Genomic DNA, 15,434 nt, shown 5'->3' on the forward strand with positions numbered 1-15,434 from the left:
GTTCCACCAATAGACGTGTGGAATGGCGTTGATGGGCGTGGGGCTGCGCCAATGAACCCGACGCCAGCGCGATGGATTGAATTGCACGTTTTGTTTTGTAGGCGCTTGTTAAAAGTTATCGTTCTTCTTCGTTAATCGTTTGTTAGATGTTTGCTGGCACTCAGCATGTAACAGTTCAATGATTTCCCCCCCCCTTTCTCCTTCATGCATTTAAAGTCAGTGTGGCGTAGTGGACGTGGAACCTGACAGGCCACAGTTACCTGAAGCGAACCACAAAATGGCGCCCACCGCCCTCCCCTCCCCACCTCAAGGGGAAAAGGGGAAGGCGGAAAACGGAGGGAGGAGACGAGCAGTACCTCCTATTGACCAAAAGGGAACTGTTAGAGGAGCATGGATGGGGAGCAAATCTGGCCTTCAATGACTGCGCTACAGCAGCAGTGGGTGATGCATTTCTTGGAGGCTGGCTCTGGTGCCCCTGTGGATCCTGCTGTCTGAGGCAGTCGCCTCACCTTGCCTCATGGGTGGGTCGGCCCGGGCCCCTGTTATTGCCTTTCGGCCTAACTTGCTGAACACCATACATATAATCTTAAGGCAAATCATTCCCACCATCATCGTGACTTATGTCATGATGGACATTTTCATGTCATTCTGAAGTCAGTTACTGTTTTTCCCAGCTCCTTATTCACCAGTAAAGTTTGAAGCAGCCTCATTGTTAAACTTGGTAGGAAACTAAAGGTGCACCCCAAAATTTGCTTTGTACAGTATGATGTGTCTTGGTGACTGGGAAGCTGCCCCGTTGAGCTCAATGAAGGAATCCTCTCCATTCAAAACCACTAGTTTTTGTTTTGGAAACGCTCATTAATGTTTGGAGACCAAAAAATGAGTAACTCCTGGTATGCTAAGCTTGGGGTCATCACAAATGATACACACATGCATATCTCCAGGAAAGCATCCTCTAAGTTGCCCTCAACCTGTTCGAATTCAGGACCCCCCTTCAAGCCAAACAAACATTTGGGGACCCATTTCTTACTGCTTTTTTTGGCCATATATTTGCATGATGGTAACACTGCTGTTGTGACCCACCTTAGATCAGGCCATAACCTAATAGTGGGTCCTCCTGACCCACCAGTTCAAGACCACTGCTCTAGGAGATTTGTGTCTTACCCGATGTTTCCTTCCTTTTGGTGTAAGTCAGACACTGGACTTGTCCACACTTTGCTTGTCTCATGCCTAGAAAACACGAGACCAAGTGGTTTTCCGTTTGCCCCACCACTTCCCCTGGGAAAACTCACTCTTTATCACTGAATCAGAGCATACATCAATGTACGAAAAGCCCAGTTGATGTGTGCTCTGATTCAGCAGTAAAGAGTGGGTTTTCCCAAGGCAAGTGTGGACAAGCCCACTGCCAAGCATAGCTCCTTCATGCCAATAATTTCTAAAATACATAGAAAATAAAGAATAAGAAACTGAAGGTATGCACACCCCGCAATAATCTCTGGGCTACCACAAATTCCCAGGAGAGACCCATCTGTGAGACTCCATTGAACAGTATTTTTATGCTGTTTTATGGTTGTGTTATGCTGATTAGCTTTGTTTATTGTGCGCTATAAAAGTCCACAAGTAGTTGGATGCTGACAGTTGAAAAGATATGACACAGAAGCAAAAGAGAATGACAAACAATTTTTATTTCACATCGGACCTTCTCCATCATGGAGCCTTATTACAGTGTGAAGAAACATGTGTGAAGAAAAGATGGATGGGATTAAAACCCCCTCTAACCAACTAAGCTATCCTTTTAAAAAAAACTTGTTGAAAAATATATTGTGCTAACATAAATTAATTTCTTTTGATATATTGTAAACAAATGTACAGTCAGTAAAATGACTTAAAACAGGAGTGAGGAAACAAGGAATAGATTCAAAAGTTAAAGGTGAGAGGAAATAGGATTGTAGGGAGGAAATTATAGGACAATGAGGATCTGTTTTTCATAATAAAATAAGTCATTGCAACTAATCAAGGGGGGGGGGATTAAAGTGTTACACGAATGGCACCTTTCACCAGTTAAGTTTAATAGATGTAATGGAATGATTCCAGATTTGCACTGGTGGTGTTCAGAGTCCAGGACAAATGAATTCCACATTGCTAGAATGAGAACCTCGTGGCAATTAGGGATTTTCTACATATATTGATCCTCTTGTCACTCTTGAGAGTATTTTGGGTTTAGCTGGACTATCTGATCCCAGTAGATCATAAAGAGCCTCTCATTCATTTCATTATCACTGTTGTAACTGATGTTTCATATGCTCAAATCAACCAACTTTGTTAGGTTTAGGGAAAGCTGGAGAAGGTTATTCAAAATAGCATCTTTATTAAACTGGAATCAGTTTTTAAAAAGAAACAAGCAACCAAACTTTCTCCCATGGAGGGGGGGGGAGAGCGGCATTTTGAAGTTAAAAGAACACTCTACCAACATTTCAGATCAAGAAGTGCAAGAACTTATAATGTCATGTGTGAAGGTGACTGTATGATAGGGTTACCATATATTGAAGAGCAAAAAAGAGGGCAGCCCGAGCTGCTGCCAGCCTGAGCTGGGGAAAGAGACACGTGGGAGCACAAGGCCTCTGCTGCTCCCGGTGTGCCTCTTTGCCCGGCTTGGGCTAGCAGTGGCTGCAGTGTGCAGAGCAGCTTGAGTCCAAGCTGCCTGAGCCTGAGCACCCCCCCCCCCACTCAGACATTTCCTTTAAAATGTAAAAATCCGCCTGGATTGGCATGTCCAGGTTTTCCCAGATGTATGACAACCCTACTGTATGGGTTTTCCTTACTAGTATTTGCGTTATGTAACAGTGTAGTATCAGCCTTATAAACACAGTATAGGAACAGATCAAGCTGCCTAGAAAGGTCGCTGTTGCAGTTCTTTGGACTGTTTTCAAGAGGGTGCTCGACCTGCCAGGAATGCTTTGGTTGCAGGTCATTTTGCTAGTGCAGGAGTGTGCAGGAGCTGACCCACAGATGTTAACACCTCCCTGCTGTAGAATTCAATAGTTCCAAAAATGTAAATGTACCTGCAACCTAGATGCTGCCTTTTCTTTGTGAGATCTATGTTTACCCATGCAGGAACACTGTGGGGAAAAAGCTGCAACATTCCATAAAAATTCCTGAGCACAATACATCCCTTCTGCCACCTTTTTTTTGCTAAACGGCGAACAGGTTGGGAAACTATGTGCAGTAGCATTTAGTACAGGTAGCTGTTAATAGTGCAGTGTGTTGTGATTGAAAATGGAGCAGAGAGTCAATATGAAATTCTGTTTCAAATTGGGTAAATCAGCATCGGAAACCCACAAAATGCTCACAATTGTGTATGGATATGAAGCGGTAACTTGAAAGACAGTGTATGAGTGGTTTAAGTGTTTCCGTGACAGGTGGCAAACCATTGAGGATGACCCTTGGTTTGGCAGGTTGTCAACGAGCAGAACGGCGGCAAATGTTGACAAAGTTTGTGCGTTATAGATGTGGGATTGGCGTTTGTCCGTCTGAATGATGGTGGAAGAATTGCATATTCCGTGTAAAATCGTTACTGAGGTTACTGAGTTGTCCCATCCTCCATATTCGCCTAATCTTGTCCCACCAGATTTCTTTCTTTTTCCAAAACTGAAATTTGCACTGAAAGGGCACAGATTTTTCAACATTTCACACTTCCGAGGTGCAAGGGAACTGAAAGCAGTACGAAAAGAGGACTTCTCCAAATGTTTCCAACAGTTCTACTGTACTAATGTTGTCAATGGTGCATTGTATCAGAGGGGGCCTACTTTGAAGGCCTGTAAGGTATGTATGCTTGAATATTTATCACTGTCCAATTTCTGTGACCATTCACCAAATATTCCGGTCACACCTTGTATAATAAACCAAGCTTTCTTTGTTTCTTCATGTGAGAGCTTCTTGTGGGCATAAGGGTTAACACACATCCATAACAAGCACACGTCATAACTCCAGCAAAAGTTCCTAAACCTCTCAGCAGTGTGTATATGAGCATACTGTACATGAGTGCTGGTGGTGCACATGTAAGTCCAGGTACACACATTGTAACAAAGCAGAAGCCCCTTTTGCACCTGCCTGCGTGAGCTGCTGATTCTACATATCAGCACACATGGCAGCTTGCTGAGGTGCAGGCAATGCATGGTTTTCTTTCCTCTCAAACATTCTTTCCCAGCTGGGGTGGAAGCATGGGTACCTGCATTTTCCACCTCATGTGTCTTTAGGGTCAAAGGCTTATCATCCTGATCCAGCCTTTGAAGCAACTGGCTCCTTCTGCTGTTCCTTGCTGATCTGAAGCTGCGCTCATCTCAGAAGGCATTTTCCACGCACAGAACAACCAGGAAGTCTGAGCAGCTATGTGCATCCGCTGTGAGGAACTTGCCTCCGGCTGGAGGTGAGGCAAGGCCTTTGGACTGGCTGGAGGCTGTTCGCCACTCCTGACAGTCTTGATTTTTGGCCTGGCCTCCCAGTTGTTTGACACCATGCCAGACTGCCTTTTGTCTCCTGAACATAGAAATAGAAGGACATACAAAAGTGGATAGCTGAAGTCAACTGCATGGCACAAAAAAGCACCCATCCTGTCTTGTCTCAATCCATCATTCCCAAGGGCCAAACTAGACACAACGGCTGTGGTTGCATGTGTTTAAATGTGGAACTATCATCCCAATAGCATAGAAAGAGGTTGGGTCTGAATTTAACAGCGAAAGGGAAGCCCAGCTCAGTGTTTCCTGCAGATTCCATTTACACCTCCCAGCAGCTCCTCTGCCCAGGTGTTTTTCATAGATAGGTGGAATCTACACACATATTTTAAAAAATGCTGTGAAAATGTTTATTTAAAAAAAAGTTTTGAAAAATATATTGAATGTGCCATAGCTCATGGTCACCATCTAGTGTCAGATTTGTGTATTGTACTTTACAGCACACTTAAAACATTTTATTTGCAGCTGTATAGCTGAGTCCATGGTCATGGTTCCTTCCATTACTCGTGGTAAGTGGAGAAGAAAAGCACATGGAGAGACAAGCTGTGGAGCAGGGGAGGTATGCAATAGGCAAGATGTAGGTTCTGAACTCCTCACCTGTGTGCTTCCCCAGAAATCTAATATGCTGGACAAAGGGGACCTCATTACCCATTTATTTGCCCCTTCTGGGCCTCCTGAATATTTTCCCCACCTAGATATTCCCCAATTAGGTACAGCCCCACTTATAGGGGAACTGGTGAATATAGTTTGGGATGCCCTGCTTGTACCTCCCATATGGTCACATATCCCTACAGATGCTTTCTTTCCCCACATGTTACTCACCACATAGGATCCGTCAGGACATTGCGCCCATTGAATGTGTAGATGGGAGAATTTGGGGAATTGAAACGAGCAGCACTACTGAAGAGGGAATTCCAACTCTTTGCCAGCAGCTGGCCCTGCAACAGAAACAATGCTTTTCAAGCTAGAAAACAGTCAACAGAGGCTGTAGGCCCCACAACATTATTCTACAACCCAAGTGCCTCAGCCACAGCAGTGGAAGGCAAAAGAATCCTGCCCTTCCCAAAAACATAGGAGTGCCTGCTAGGGTCATCACTTATCCATAAGAAGTAGTTGGGCAGTTGCTAAGCAAGCACCACATGCCTTTTTCATCAGGTACCAGTGCTTTCCTCAGAAAAGATGTCTGCATCAAATCAAGAATTTAACAGGATGTTGCTACTAGCCTTAAGGTTGACAATAGGCAGATTCCTGTCAGTTCTCTTCACGATGGAGACTAGGCTTTGAGTGGATGATGACAGGAAGGCCCGGAAAGTTCCATGCAGCTTCGCCTCCTGTGACTGCCGATAGCACCGCAGGTCAACGCCACCAATCCCATTCATGCTACCAGTCAGGGGGATGTTGAGGGCCACTAGGCGGAGCTAGAAAAATTGAGGGATTTTAGTTAAACACCTGACACCTAAGGAGGACAACAGGGTGGAGTAGATCAACCAGAGGAGTGGTGTCAATCAACCAGTCAGGTTCTTGTTATGGCCTTGCCAGGTTTTGCACCATATCTTCAAGGGGGCCACCAGAAAGAAGAGATTGATACAGCAAGGTCTATAAAAAATGGTAAAGGACCCCTGGATGGTTAAGTCCAGTCAAAGGCAACTATGGGGTTGTGGCACTCATCTCACTTTTCAGGCCGAGGGAGTAGGCGTTGGTCCACAGACAGCTTTCCGTGTCAGGTGGCCAGCATGACTAAACCGCTTCTGGCGCAACAGAACACCATGAAGGAAACTAAGAAACCAGAGTGCACGGAAATGCTGTTTACCTTCCCGCCGCAGCAGTACCTATACATCTACAGTGGTACCTTGTTGTTGAACAGCTTGGCCCCCAAACAAATCAGCTCCCGAATGCCGCAAACCTGGAAGTGAGTGTTCTGGTTTGCGAACGTTTTTTGGAAGCCGAACATCCGACACGGCTTCTAATTTAGTGCAGGAAGCTCCTGCAGCCAATGAGAAGCCGCGCCTTGGTTTTTGAATGGTTTCGGGAGTCAAACGGACTTCTGGAACAGATTAAGTTTGAGAACCAAGGTCCCACTGTACTTGCACTGGTATGCCTTCAAACTCCTAGGTTGGCAGGAGCTGGGACAGAGCAACGGAAGCTCACCCCATAGTGGGGATTTGAACTGTTGACCTTCTGATCAGCAAGCCCAAGAGGCTCAGTGGTTTAGACCACAGCGCCACCTGTGTCCCTCCCCACCCACTGCTTCTAAATTATTTGCCTGAGACAACACTCAAAAAGAAGAAGAAAAGGCAAGCTGTTGTGCCAGCAGCTTGACTGCATTACACTCCTCTTCTGTTGAACTTACTGAAGGGATCCTCTGGGGGATGCTAGGTGGTAGAATCTGGACGGTTGCTTGGCTCTTGTCGTTTTGGACCTAGGAAGACAGGATACATGGTGAAACAAAACCATTTTTTAATGTGACTCAGCTTAAAAGCAAATGCTGTGTCAACGAGCCCTTAGAATGCATGCGCACATAAACTGCAGCAAATATTGCCACCCCCAGACACCATACTAGCTATGCACGGAGTGCAAGAGAACTAGGAAGGTGATGAAGGTGCTAGCAGCAGCAGTGCATGCAGCCTATTCCCAGTAACAGTTTTCTGCCTGTTCGTAGCTGTGGTGGGGCAGTTGTTGAGAAGAATTAAATAGGCCTGCTGAGGCTGGAGTAAGGAGTTGTTGGTGTGTAGACGAGGTGCTTTACAAATAGATGAAATTTGTTACTCAAAGGGGTTTATATCACTTAATTTCATCATTACTTTATCCAACAGTTAACTATGCTCTTCTGCAAGTGCGCCACCCAAATGGGTATAATATTTTATGGGCTTTCGGTTTCTTTGCTCTCCCCACTTTCAGCCCTTTAACTTATGCCAGAGCAAAACCCAGGAGAACTGCTGAACAGGCAATGGCAAAGCATTACAAGTTGGAAGAAGTCCACACCTGATTTCTGTCTGTAGACACCGAAGGGTCATCTCCAACCAGTAAAGACTCTGAATCCTCCAGCTGATCAAGAGACAATAGAAACATAACAGGGATAAGGCTGGACCGAAACGTGTAAAAAAACGAGCATTTGTTCTCATGTGCGAAAAGTTTTTTTTAAAATGCCATCAGGGCAAGCATTGCCCAGGTAGCTCAAGCAAGCGAGCCACAAAAGCATAACTTAATCTCATCCTGATTTTTAAAAACAAAGAGAGCATCTGAGCAGCCCTCTTGGATCAGGGCAAAGGGTCTAAACAGTCCAGGGAATTGTAGAGCAGTCCTACCTCCTGTTGATGCAATAAACACACTACAACATCATCCCTGGTAATTGGCTGCTCATTCTCCTGTTTCATATAGTGGCCATCCAGATGCTTGTGTATCAGATACTGAGCGAGACTGAGTGCTGCACATCTACAGAGTCATGCACATCAGTGTCCCAATGTTTTCCTACCAGAAGCCTGCTCCATCCCTTGGGGGTTCGGAAGAAAGCTTCACTCCCTTCACTGACGTAGACCAAGCTGCCTTCAGGAATGGAGGAGGCCGATTTGAACATCAGCTCTTTTGACTTGAAGATCCACGTGGAGTGCTGGAAAGTAAAGGAAGAGCAGGTGCCTTTATTAAAAGCACACTTACCCTCAACTGGTGGAAGGCTTTGCAATTCGGTTAAGGCTGACCAGAGTTAAGGCTATCTCATGCTGCCTCTCAAGCTCCACAAAGCCAGCAAAGCTAAGGCCGATGCTTTGAGAAACATGCTGCGACAACAGTTGTGCCACATCACAAGCTGGGCTTGCTTAAAATTTGCCATCCGTGCCCACATGTTTTTCTTTGGTCTCTCAGGCCTCAATGAAGTGCCTGGACCTGCAAAGATGCTCCACATTGTTTTGGCCCTGTAATGACTTATGAAACACCTGAGCCTTGCCATATTGCTATAGGGATCCTTCAGTGAGTAAACTGTTTATGCCTGGGTGGAGTGTCTGTGGTGTGCGTGTTTCTGTGTATGTGCTGGGATGTGTGGGGTAGCAATGTGTGTGTGTGTGTTTTAGGATGTGTGTGGTTGTGAGAATGTGCACATCATGTTCTTGGGGGATCTGTGCGGTGCCCACAGTAACTTATCAGGCTTCCAAATGTGATCACAGCCCAACGGCTGGTGTCTCCTGGTCAGTCCCACAACTGAAACAACAGGCATTACACATCCTATTCGCTAGGTGGCTCCCTCTGCAAACACTGAAGAATGGTCCATGAATATTGCTTCAGTATTTATACGGCACACACATCATATTATTTTGCCAACAGTGGCTATTATAGGCCTTAATGGGGCAATAAAACCATAATAACGTTTGAAGTGCTCCTCAGAACGTCATGAAACCAATGAAAACGTGTCTTCAAGGAGCTTGAATTACCGGTACTCCATAGCTTCCCACCCAAATTGGAAACAAATATATGACAAGATTGTCTAAAAATTGGAGTAAAAGGGCTCAATGTGTCAATTTTCAGCACTTTTTAACTTACCGTATCGTTGGCGATTTTCAGTGGATCATTTTGAAATTTAGCACAGGGCTAGACTTCATCAGGTGGGTGATTTATGCCATGCTTTACATTTTTAGTTCAACTATTGTCATTTTGATGAGTTACAGACGTTTTAGGTTTATACTAGCAAAATGTATTTGTTTGGTTTTTGCTACTCACCTTAACAAAAGGGGTACTCCCGAGCCACTTCAGTAATCCTTATTATTGTAGAATCTAGTGGCTACTAACCTAACGCTTAGTAGCTGTGTATTGTTTGAGCACCTGCAACCCCTGACTTTCAGATAAGCATGTTGTCTCAGGACAGAGAAAAACATTTCTCTGATAGCTGAGAAATGAGATAGCTGAAGGAGATTTCCTTGAGGGTGTGAAGAAATCCAGATTATCTGAAGTGAATTTCTAAATCTCATGTGTAGAGGAGCTGGTGGTGGAGGAAAATAATAATAATAATAATAATAATAATTATTATTATTATTATTATTATTATTATTATTATTATTTATACCCCACCCATCTGGCTGGGTTTCCCCAGCCATTCCAGGTGGCTCCCAACAGAAAAAAACATCAAACATTAAAAACTTCCCTAAACAGGGCTGCCTTCAGATGTATTCTAAAAGTCAGGTAGTTGTTTATTTCCTTGACACCTGATGGGAGGGCGTTCCACAGGGCGGGCGCCACCACTGAGAAGGCCATTTGCCTGGTTCCCTCTACCTGTACTTGTTCAGCTCTTTACCCTGGACTAACTATTGGAGGGAGTATCAGAAAGGAGAAGAATGAAGGTGACCTACCTTAAACCCATACTGGTTTTCATTGGAAGAATCCTTCAAAGACAGCCCATCATCTGCACAGCAGAAAAAAGGACAGAATGAACTAACCAGCCACCATCCATCCCAGGAAGCAAATATTCCATCAACTGTACAAGAAAAAGCTCCCCACCCCCAAAGAGGAGAGTCTGTAAACAACATCCTGAAGTGCTGCATATTAATGGTTCTAAATTAGAACGGCTGGCAGACAACAATTCTTCCTTACTGACTTGGCAACACACTCACAGCTCAAATTCCAAGACCAGTATGCTGCCAGTGGTGGCAAGGAAGACTGTCGGAAAACACCCAAACAGGGCACATTGCATACATTTCCACAAGTTTCTCTTCCCTTGTAAAGGTGGTGAAGAAGGGACTGGCTAGGGCTAAACGTCTACTAGAAGCGTACATGCAAGTCCTGGGCTAATATTGTGTCATCCACAGGCTGAATTCAGCAAAGAACCGGTGGAACCACAGATTGCAGAGTCAGAGAAAAACCCTCTGCAGACTATATCCTCGCGCCCTCCCAAAGTGGCTGTCGGTTGGCCATATGCTGGATAGATATGCAAGCCACATCAAATCGCAGTAGAGCAGATACGCAAGAGAAGTCGCACATTATTAGCCAGAGAGAAAACGGCTCGCACCTGAATCCAAAGATGGGTCCTGGCTCAACTGGAAGAAAACAAAGAGCACAGAGATGAGCACCACATTAGCCAAGTTATAGAGACGAATGGAGTGTGCAGAAAACACCTTGCCCAGTTTGGGGTGGGACTCAGTGAAAAATGGAATCAAAAGATTTTTAAATTGGCCTCCTTGCTGAGCAAGGCACCCTTAACCCACAGGGCTGCGTCTTATGTGTGGGGAGCTTCTACCAAGTTCAGGGGCCAGCAGCATTAATTTTGTCTGCAGACCAGCACTGCCTGTTTACACACAGTCTGTTGTATCCAACCATTTCTGTAAATTTTGGTTGTGGTTCGCCTTATGGTACTTTGTATTTTAAATTATTGCAAGCTGCTTTGAGACCTTTTTTTATTTTGTAAAGAGCAATTAATTAATGAAATGTATTTGCCAATTATGTAATAAATACCACCACTACTAATATTTCAGCCAAGGCTGCTGCTACACCAGAACCAAACATTTCTGTTTGTTCCACACAGGAAATATTCCTTTGGCCGGTCCTCTCATGCAGCAGAGGCTTGGATTGCTGAACAATGCTTTGGGTGGTGCCTGGTGCTACTTGTCCTTGCAAGACGTATTAGAGAGCAGCGAAAAAGCAGCCATTTGGCCCTGCCAACTCACCGGTTGCTTGCAATGCCTCCTGGGTGGGATAGGGATCACCCTCTGGAAATAGACAGATGGGAGGCAGGGGAAGGTAAGAACACAAGTTAAAGAGGAAAGGGGGATAGCTTTCAGTATTAGATACAAAATCCCACAAAGCAAGAAACCCCCCATCCCACGTATGTGATGTTTAAAAAACAGCTGAAGAGACAGATCCCTAACTTCCCACAAGTCACTCTCTAAATACCATGTGGCTGCTTCATCTCTCCTAACATTGAGGTGGGTTTTTTTTGGGGGGGGAGGGATGAGGATCACTTACATTAAGGTAAATAACTCCTGGTGGTCCAGGAGGGCCTGGGGGCCCAGGCATGCCAGGATTTCCTGCTGGGCCGGGAGGACCCTAGAAGAAGCAGAAAAGGGAACAGAGACACTGGGTGTTATCTGCATTCTGAAACCGAACTTTGCAAACACCATTACATTTCACACCTTGCCGTCTGAATGGGCTGGCGAATAGCTTGCCTGCTTGCACAACTGTTTCTCGTGAAAGACTCAATGCTCTAAGGACTCCAGTGCTCTAAGGAAGTCAGCCTGGGATCTTTGGTTCCATACAATGCTCATTTAGTCTGGGGTGGTGAGTGGGTGGGTGGAAACTGGGACCCAGTGGCGTAGCGTGGGGGGTGCAAGGGGTGCCGGCCGCACCGGGCGCAACATCTGGGGGGGCGCACTCGCCGCCTCCAGAGTCGCCGAAGAGCCTCGGGGCTCAGCTCCTTTGGGAGGAGGGGTCAGGCTGGGCGACCAGGGGGAGCAGCAGGCGCCAGCAAGGAGGTCCGGAGCCGGAGCCGGAGCCTGGCCAGGATCGCGCGCAGGACGGGGCGCAAGAGGGAGGGGAGAGTCGAGCCTGTCCCCCCCGCGAGGACTGCTGCGAAGAGGCGGGAGGGAGAGGAGGCCCCTTGGGAGGAGCGGGCAGGTGCTGGGGCGGCAGCGCTGGGCGGGGGCCGAGGGGTGGGCGCCCCCCTGCGCAGGCATCGCCGCGCCGCCGCCGCGGGCTTGGCTGGGCCGCCGGCCGAGGGGAAGCACCAAACAAGGCCAGGATCCAGGCCCGCCCCGCTCCCCTTATTTGGCGCCCGGTTCCGGCTCCCGGGTGGCCTCCTCCCACCCACTCTCGCTACCAGTGGAAAGAGAGACGGAGGCGCAGCGGAACCCGCAGCCTTTGCAGGCGCCGGCCGGGGGAGGGGAGCGCGGAGGAGCCCCGCGGGGCCTGGGCCCGGCCAGCCGAGCCTCCCGAATTGCGCCCCGCAGCCAGGATCTTGTGGCGAGGAAGGAGCCCAGTCTGCGCCCTCCTTCCCCACAGAGCTGCAGAGGGAAATCAAGGTTCTCCTGCTAGTTTCTCTTCTTCTCTTCCCCACACTGTGTTGCAACCGTGCCCCCAGCGGCGGCAGGTTAGGGGTTAGGGGCGCAAATTACTTGCCTTGCCCCGGGTTATGGGGCGCAAATTACTTGCCTTGCCCCGGGTGCTGACAACCCACGCTACGCCGCTGCTGGGACCAAGAGGTCAAATACAGAGCCCTCTGGGGCTCTCTACCTGCATCCCATCACGAAGCCCTTCTCGAGTGCCTTTGCCTGGCTGGACTGTGCCTTGAACTGTGATTACGCCTCCTGCTAGCAGGACCAGCCTACCCATGAGGCAAAATGAAGCAGTCGCCTCAGGGCAGCAAGCTCTGGACAGCTGGGAGGGCAGCAGATCCGGCCTCTGATGAGCACACCGATCATGATCATGATCTTCTCTCCCCCCACTGTACACTCGCAGCCGCATGCCCATGCATGCATGCGACAGCGGGCGCATGCCAGGCAGGTGCGTGGTGGGTGCACAGCAGCATGCAAGCATGCAGCAGAGGGGACAGGGGCAGCAATTTGTGTTTTGCCTCTAGTGTCCTGGGCTGGCCCTGCCTGCTAGCCTGGATGGAGGGATGGTTTGTATGCGTGTGTGCTGAAACTTGTGACTTTTGCATGGCTGGAATGTATCCTTCTATTCAAAGGTAGGAGTCGCATCCATTGCTCCACCTACTTTTGCCTCTGGCCACACCCACCACATGGACCCCATAAGGATCCCATGAGGGAAGCCAGCCCTCAGACTGAAAAAGGTTCCCTACTCCTAATGTAGGCAAAAGTGCTTCTTTTTATCTGTTCTGTTCTGTTCTGTTTTTTTTAAAGGAAAAGGCCAAGATTGGGAAGACAGCACATTCTGAAGGCAAGATACATTTTTTTAAAAAAAAAACACACAACCAAAACCAAACCAAGGTTTGTTGGAGAAGATGAAATGGCTGGCTTACACGGCTGGCAATCGAGCCATATATCTCAAGGTCTCCTTTGCCATTCTGGAGGAGGAAGAGAAGAAAAAGACGCCAACTCAATATCTTTATATTGCTCACGGGCACATCTTGCCCACTCATGTCATTTTTACTTAATACATAATCCACACGCACCCCTGCCTCTTTCCCTATTGACTGCAGAAATTCAGGATGTTTACACCCATGGCAGGGCACACTATGGAACACAACCACCGTCAGCAAAGGCTGGGAGAGTCTCCTGACACTGCACTTTTGGCTCTTTTTATAAACTACTTTGAGGCTTTGTTACAGTCAACCGGCATATAAATCTTGTGACACGAAATAGTAAATAAATAAATAAATAGGCCAGTAGCGGTGGCAAGGTTTTGTTTTTTTACTAAGCCATGACTAAATATTAATATTGGCATCGCTCTGGAACACGCATGTATCAATATGATGGAACTCTTGGGGATGAAGAGAAGCAGTGGGACACGTTCAAGAATTGTTGGTTGATTTTGGGGGGTGTTTTTTTCTACAATCTGTGTGCACCCTAAGAGGAGATCCTGGGGAAATGCCTTCTCCAATACGGCCCATGACATGGGTAGGCAAACTAAGGCCCAGGGGCCGGATGCGGCCCAATCACCTTCTAAATCCGGCCTGGACAGTCCAGGAATCAGCATGTTTTTACATGAGTGGAATGTGTCCTTTTATTTAAAATGCACCTTGGGTTATTTGTGGGGCATAGGAATTCGTTCACCCCCCCCAAATATAGTCCAACCCCCACAAGGTCTGAGGGACAGTGGACCGACCCCCTGCTGAAAAAGTTTGCTTACCCCTGGCCCATGACAATCCAGACTAGTACTGAAAGCCCACTAAAATACCTTTCGCCCTACACTGGCTTCCGCCTTTATTTTTTGTTCCTCCACAGACAAAGGCTTGTAGCAGATACTCAGCACAAGTTTCCCCTTAGCTGATCCTTGGAGGAAACACTGCCCCATGCACTCAGCGTTAAGACCACTGATCCTAAAGGGCAGGGTGGGGGCAAACATATTTCAGTGTACCTCTTGGTAGGTAAAAGGTGTCCAGGAGTCCGAGTCAGCTTTTGCTGTTCCAGGGCAGTTGCAGCAATCCTGGATAAGAAAACACAATGAAGGGCCTTAGAATGAGTTGAAGAAGAAGAAGAAGAAGAAGAAGAAGAAGAAGAAGAAAAGGAGGAGGAAGAAGAATGCATCACAGTGCTTGAAGATGTGGGTCCTCTTTGCACTACTACGTACCCGTTCTCCAGGTTCTCCTTTTTCACCCTGCAAGGGGGAAGAAAAGAAACCAAACGGGAGGTCAAATTGCAAATCACCATGACACACTTATAAGTACTGTACAGCCAGGGACACAGCGACAAGCCTATTCATAAGCTTATGATATAACCAGGATCAGGAGCTCTCAAGTTAGAGAACGACACTCCTGGGGATGGTCCTTTCCCCCCCCAACCCAATTTTGGGAAGAAGACAGGGTGGTTCACCGACTCAAGGGACACTTCAATGAACATGTGGGCAGTACTGCCTGAAGCTGATGGTTCGTGAGGACTCTAAATCACCCCGTATTTAGAGTCTCTAGGTTCAAAACAGCAGCTTCCCTTGCCCAGCGTACAAACTTGCGCTGCTGATTCTGTTCGGGGTGTGATGAGGCTAACCGGGTTATTAACTGCTGCTTTGTCCCCTAGGTTTCGTTGCAGCTCTTTGCTTCTGGAAAGATTGCAGGGGAATACATGGCTGGAGTAGTAAACGGGCTTTTGCCACAACCCAGCAAAGCAGATCTAAAGTTGCAGGCAGCTTCCCTGCACCTTAAAGTATGAACTCAGGAAGTCCGTGGCCTTGTAGTCAAACACACACACAAACTCATACCCAAAAGTTCTTAGAATTGGCTATTTTGCACTGCTCTTCGCAAGGAGAGAACTCTCCTTCCTAGGAGGTTTTTAA

At 47.1% G+C, this 15,434-nt stretch overlaps 1 protein-coding gene across 5 annotated transcripts in view; it reads right to left on the reverse strand.

Annotated features, from left to right (window-relative positions):
• Nucleotides 1–1,665: 1,665 nt before the first annotated feature.
• Nucleotides 1,666–15,434, reverse strand: part of LOC309327982 (uncharacterized protein) — a 47,671-nt gene continuing 33,902 nt past the window's right edge. For all 5 annotated transcript variants that reach the window (XM_081837724.1, XM_081837723.1, XM_081837720.1 and 2 more), the window contains 13 exons: nt 14,736–14,762; nt 14,523–14,591; nt 13,465–13,509; nt 11,454–11,534; nt 11,156–11,197; nt 10,501–10,528; nt 9,845–9,897; nt 7,984–8,118; nt 7,494–7,556; nt 6,862–6,930; nt 5,735–5,929; nt 5,334–5,449; nt 1,666–4,536 (listed from right to left, as the gene is read on the reverse strand). In XM_081837724.1, the coding sequence (XP_081693850.1) occupies nt 4,341–4,536; nt 5,334–5,449; nt 5,735–5,929; nt 6,862–6,930; nt 7,494–7,556; nt 7,984–8,118; nt 9,845–9,897; nt 10,501–10,528; nt 11,156–11,197; nt 11,454–11,534; nt 13,465–13,509; nt 14,523–14,591; nt 14,736–14,762 (1,119 nt within the window). In that variant the 3' untranslated portion in view covers nt 1,666–4,340. The remainder of the gene's footprint in view (nt 4,537–5,333; nt 5,450–5,734; nt 5,930–6,861; nt 6,931–7,493; nt 7,557–7,983; nt 8,119–9,844; nt 9,898–10,500; nt 10,529–11,155; nt 11,198–11,453; nt 11,535–13,464; nt 13,510–14,522; nt 14,592–14,735; nt 14,763–15,434) is intronic.

This window comes from Podarcis erhardii, assembly GCF_964252035.2.
Source record: "Podarcis erhardii genome assembly, chromosome: 13".
NCBI classification, from domain to species: domain Eukaryota; kingdom Metazoa; phylum Chordata; class Lepidosauria; order Squamata; family Lacertidae; genus Podarcis; species Podarcis erhardii.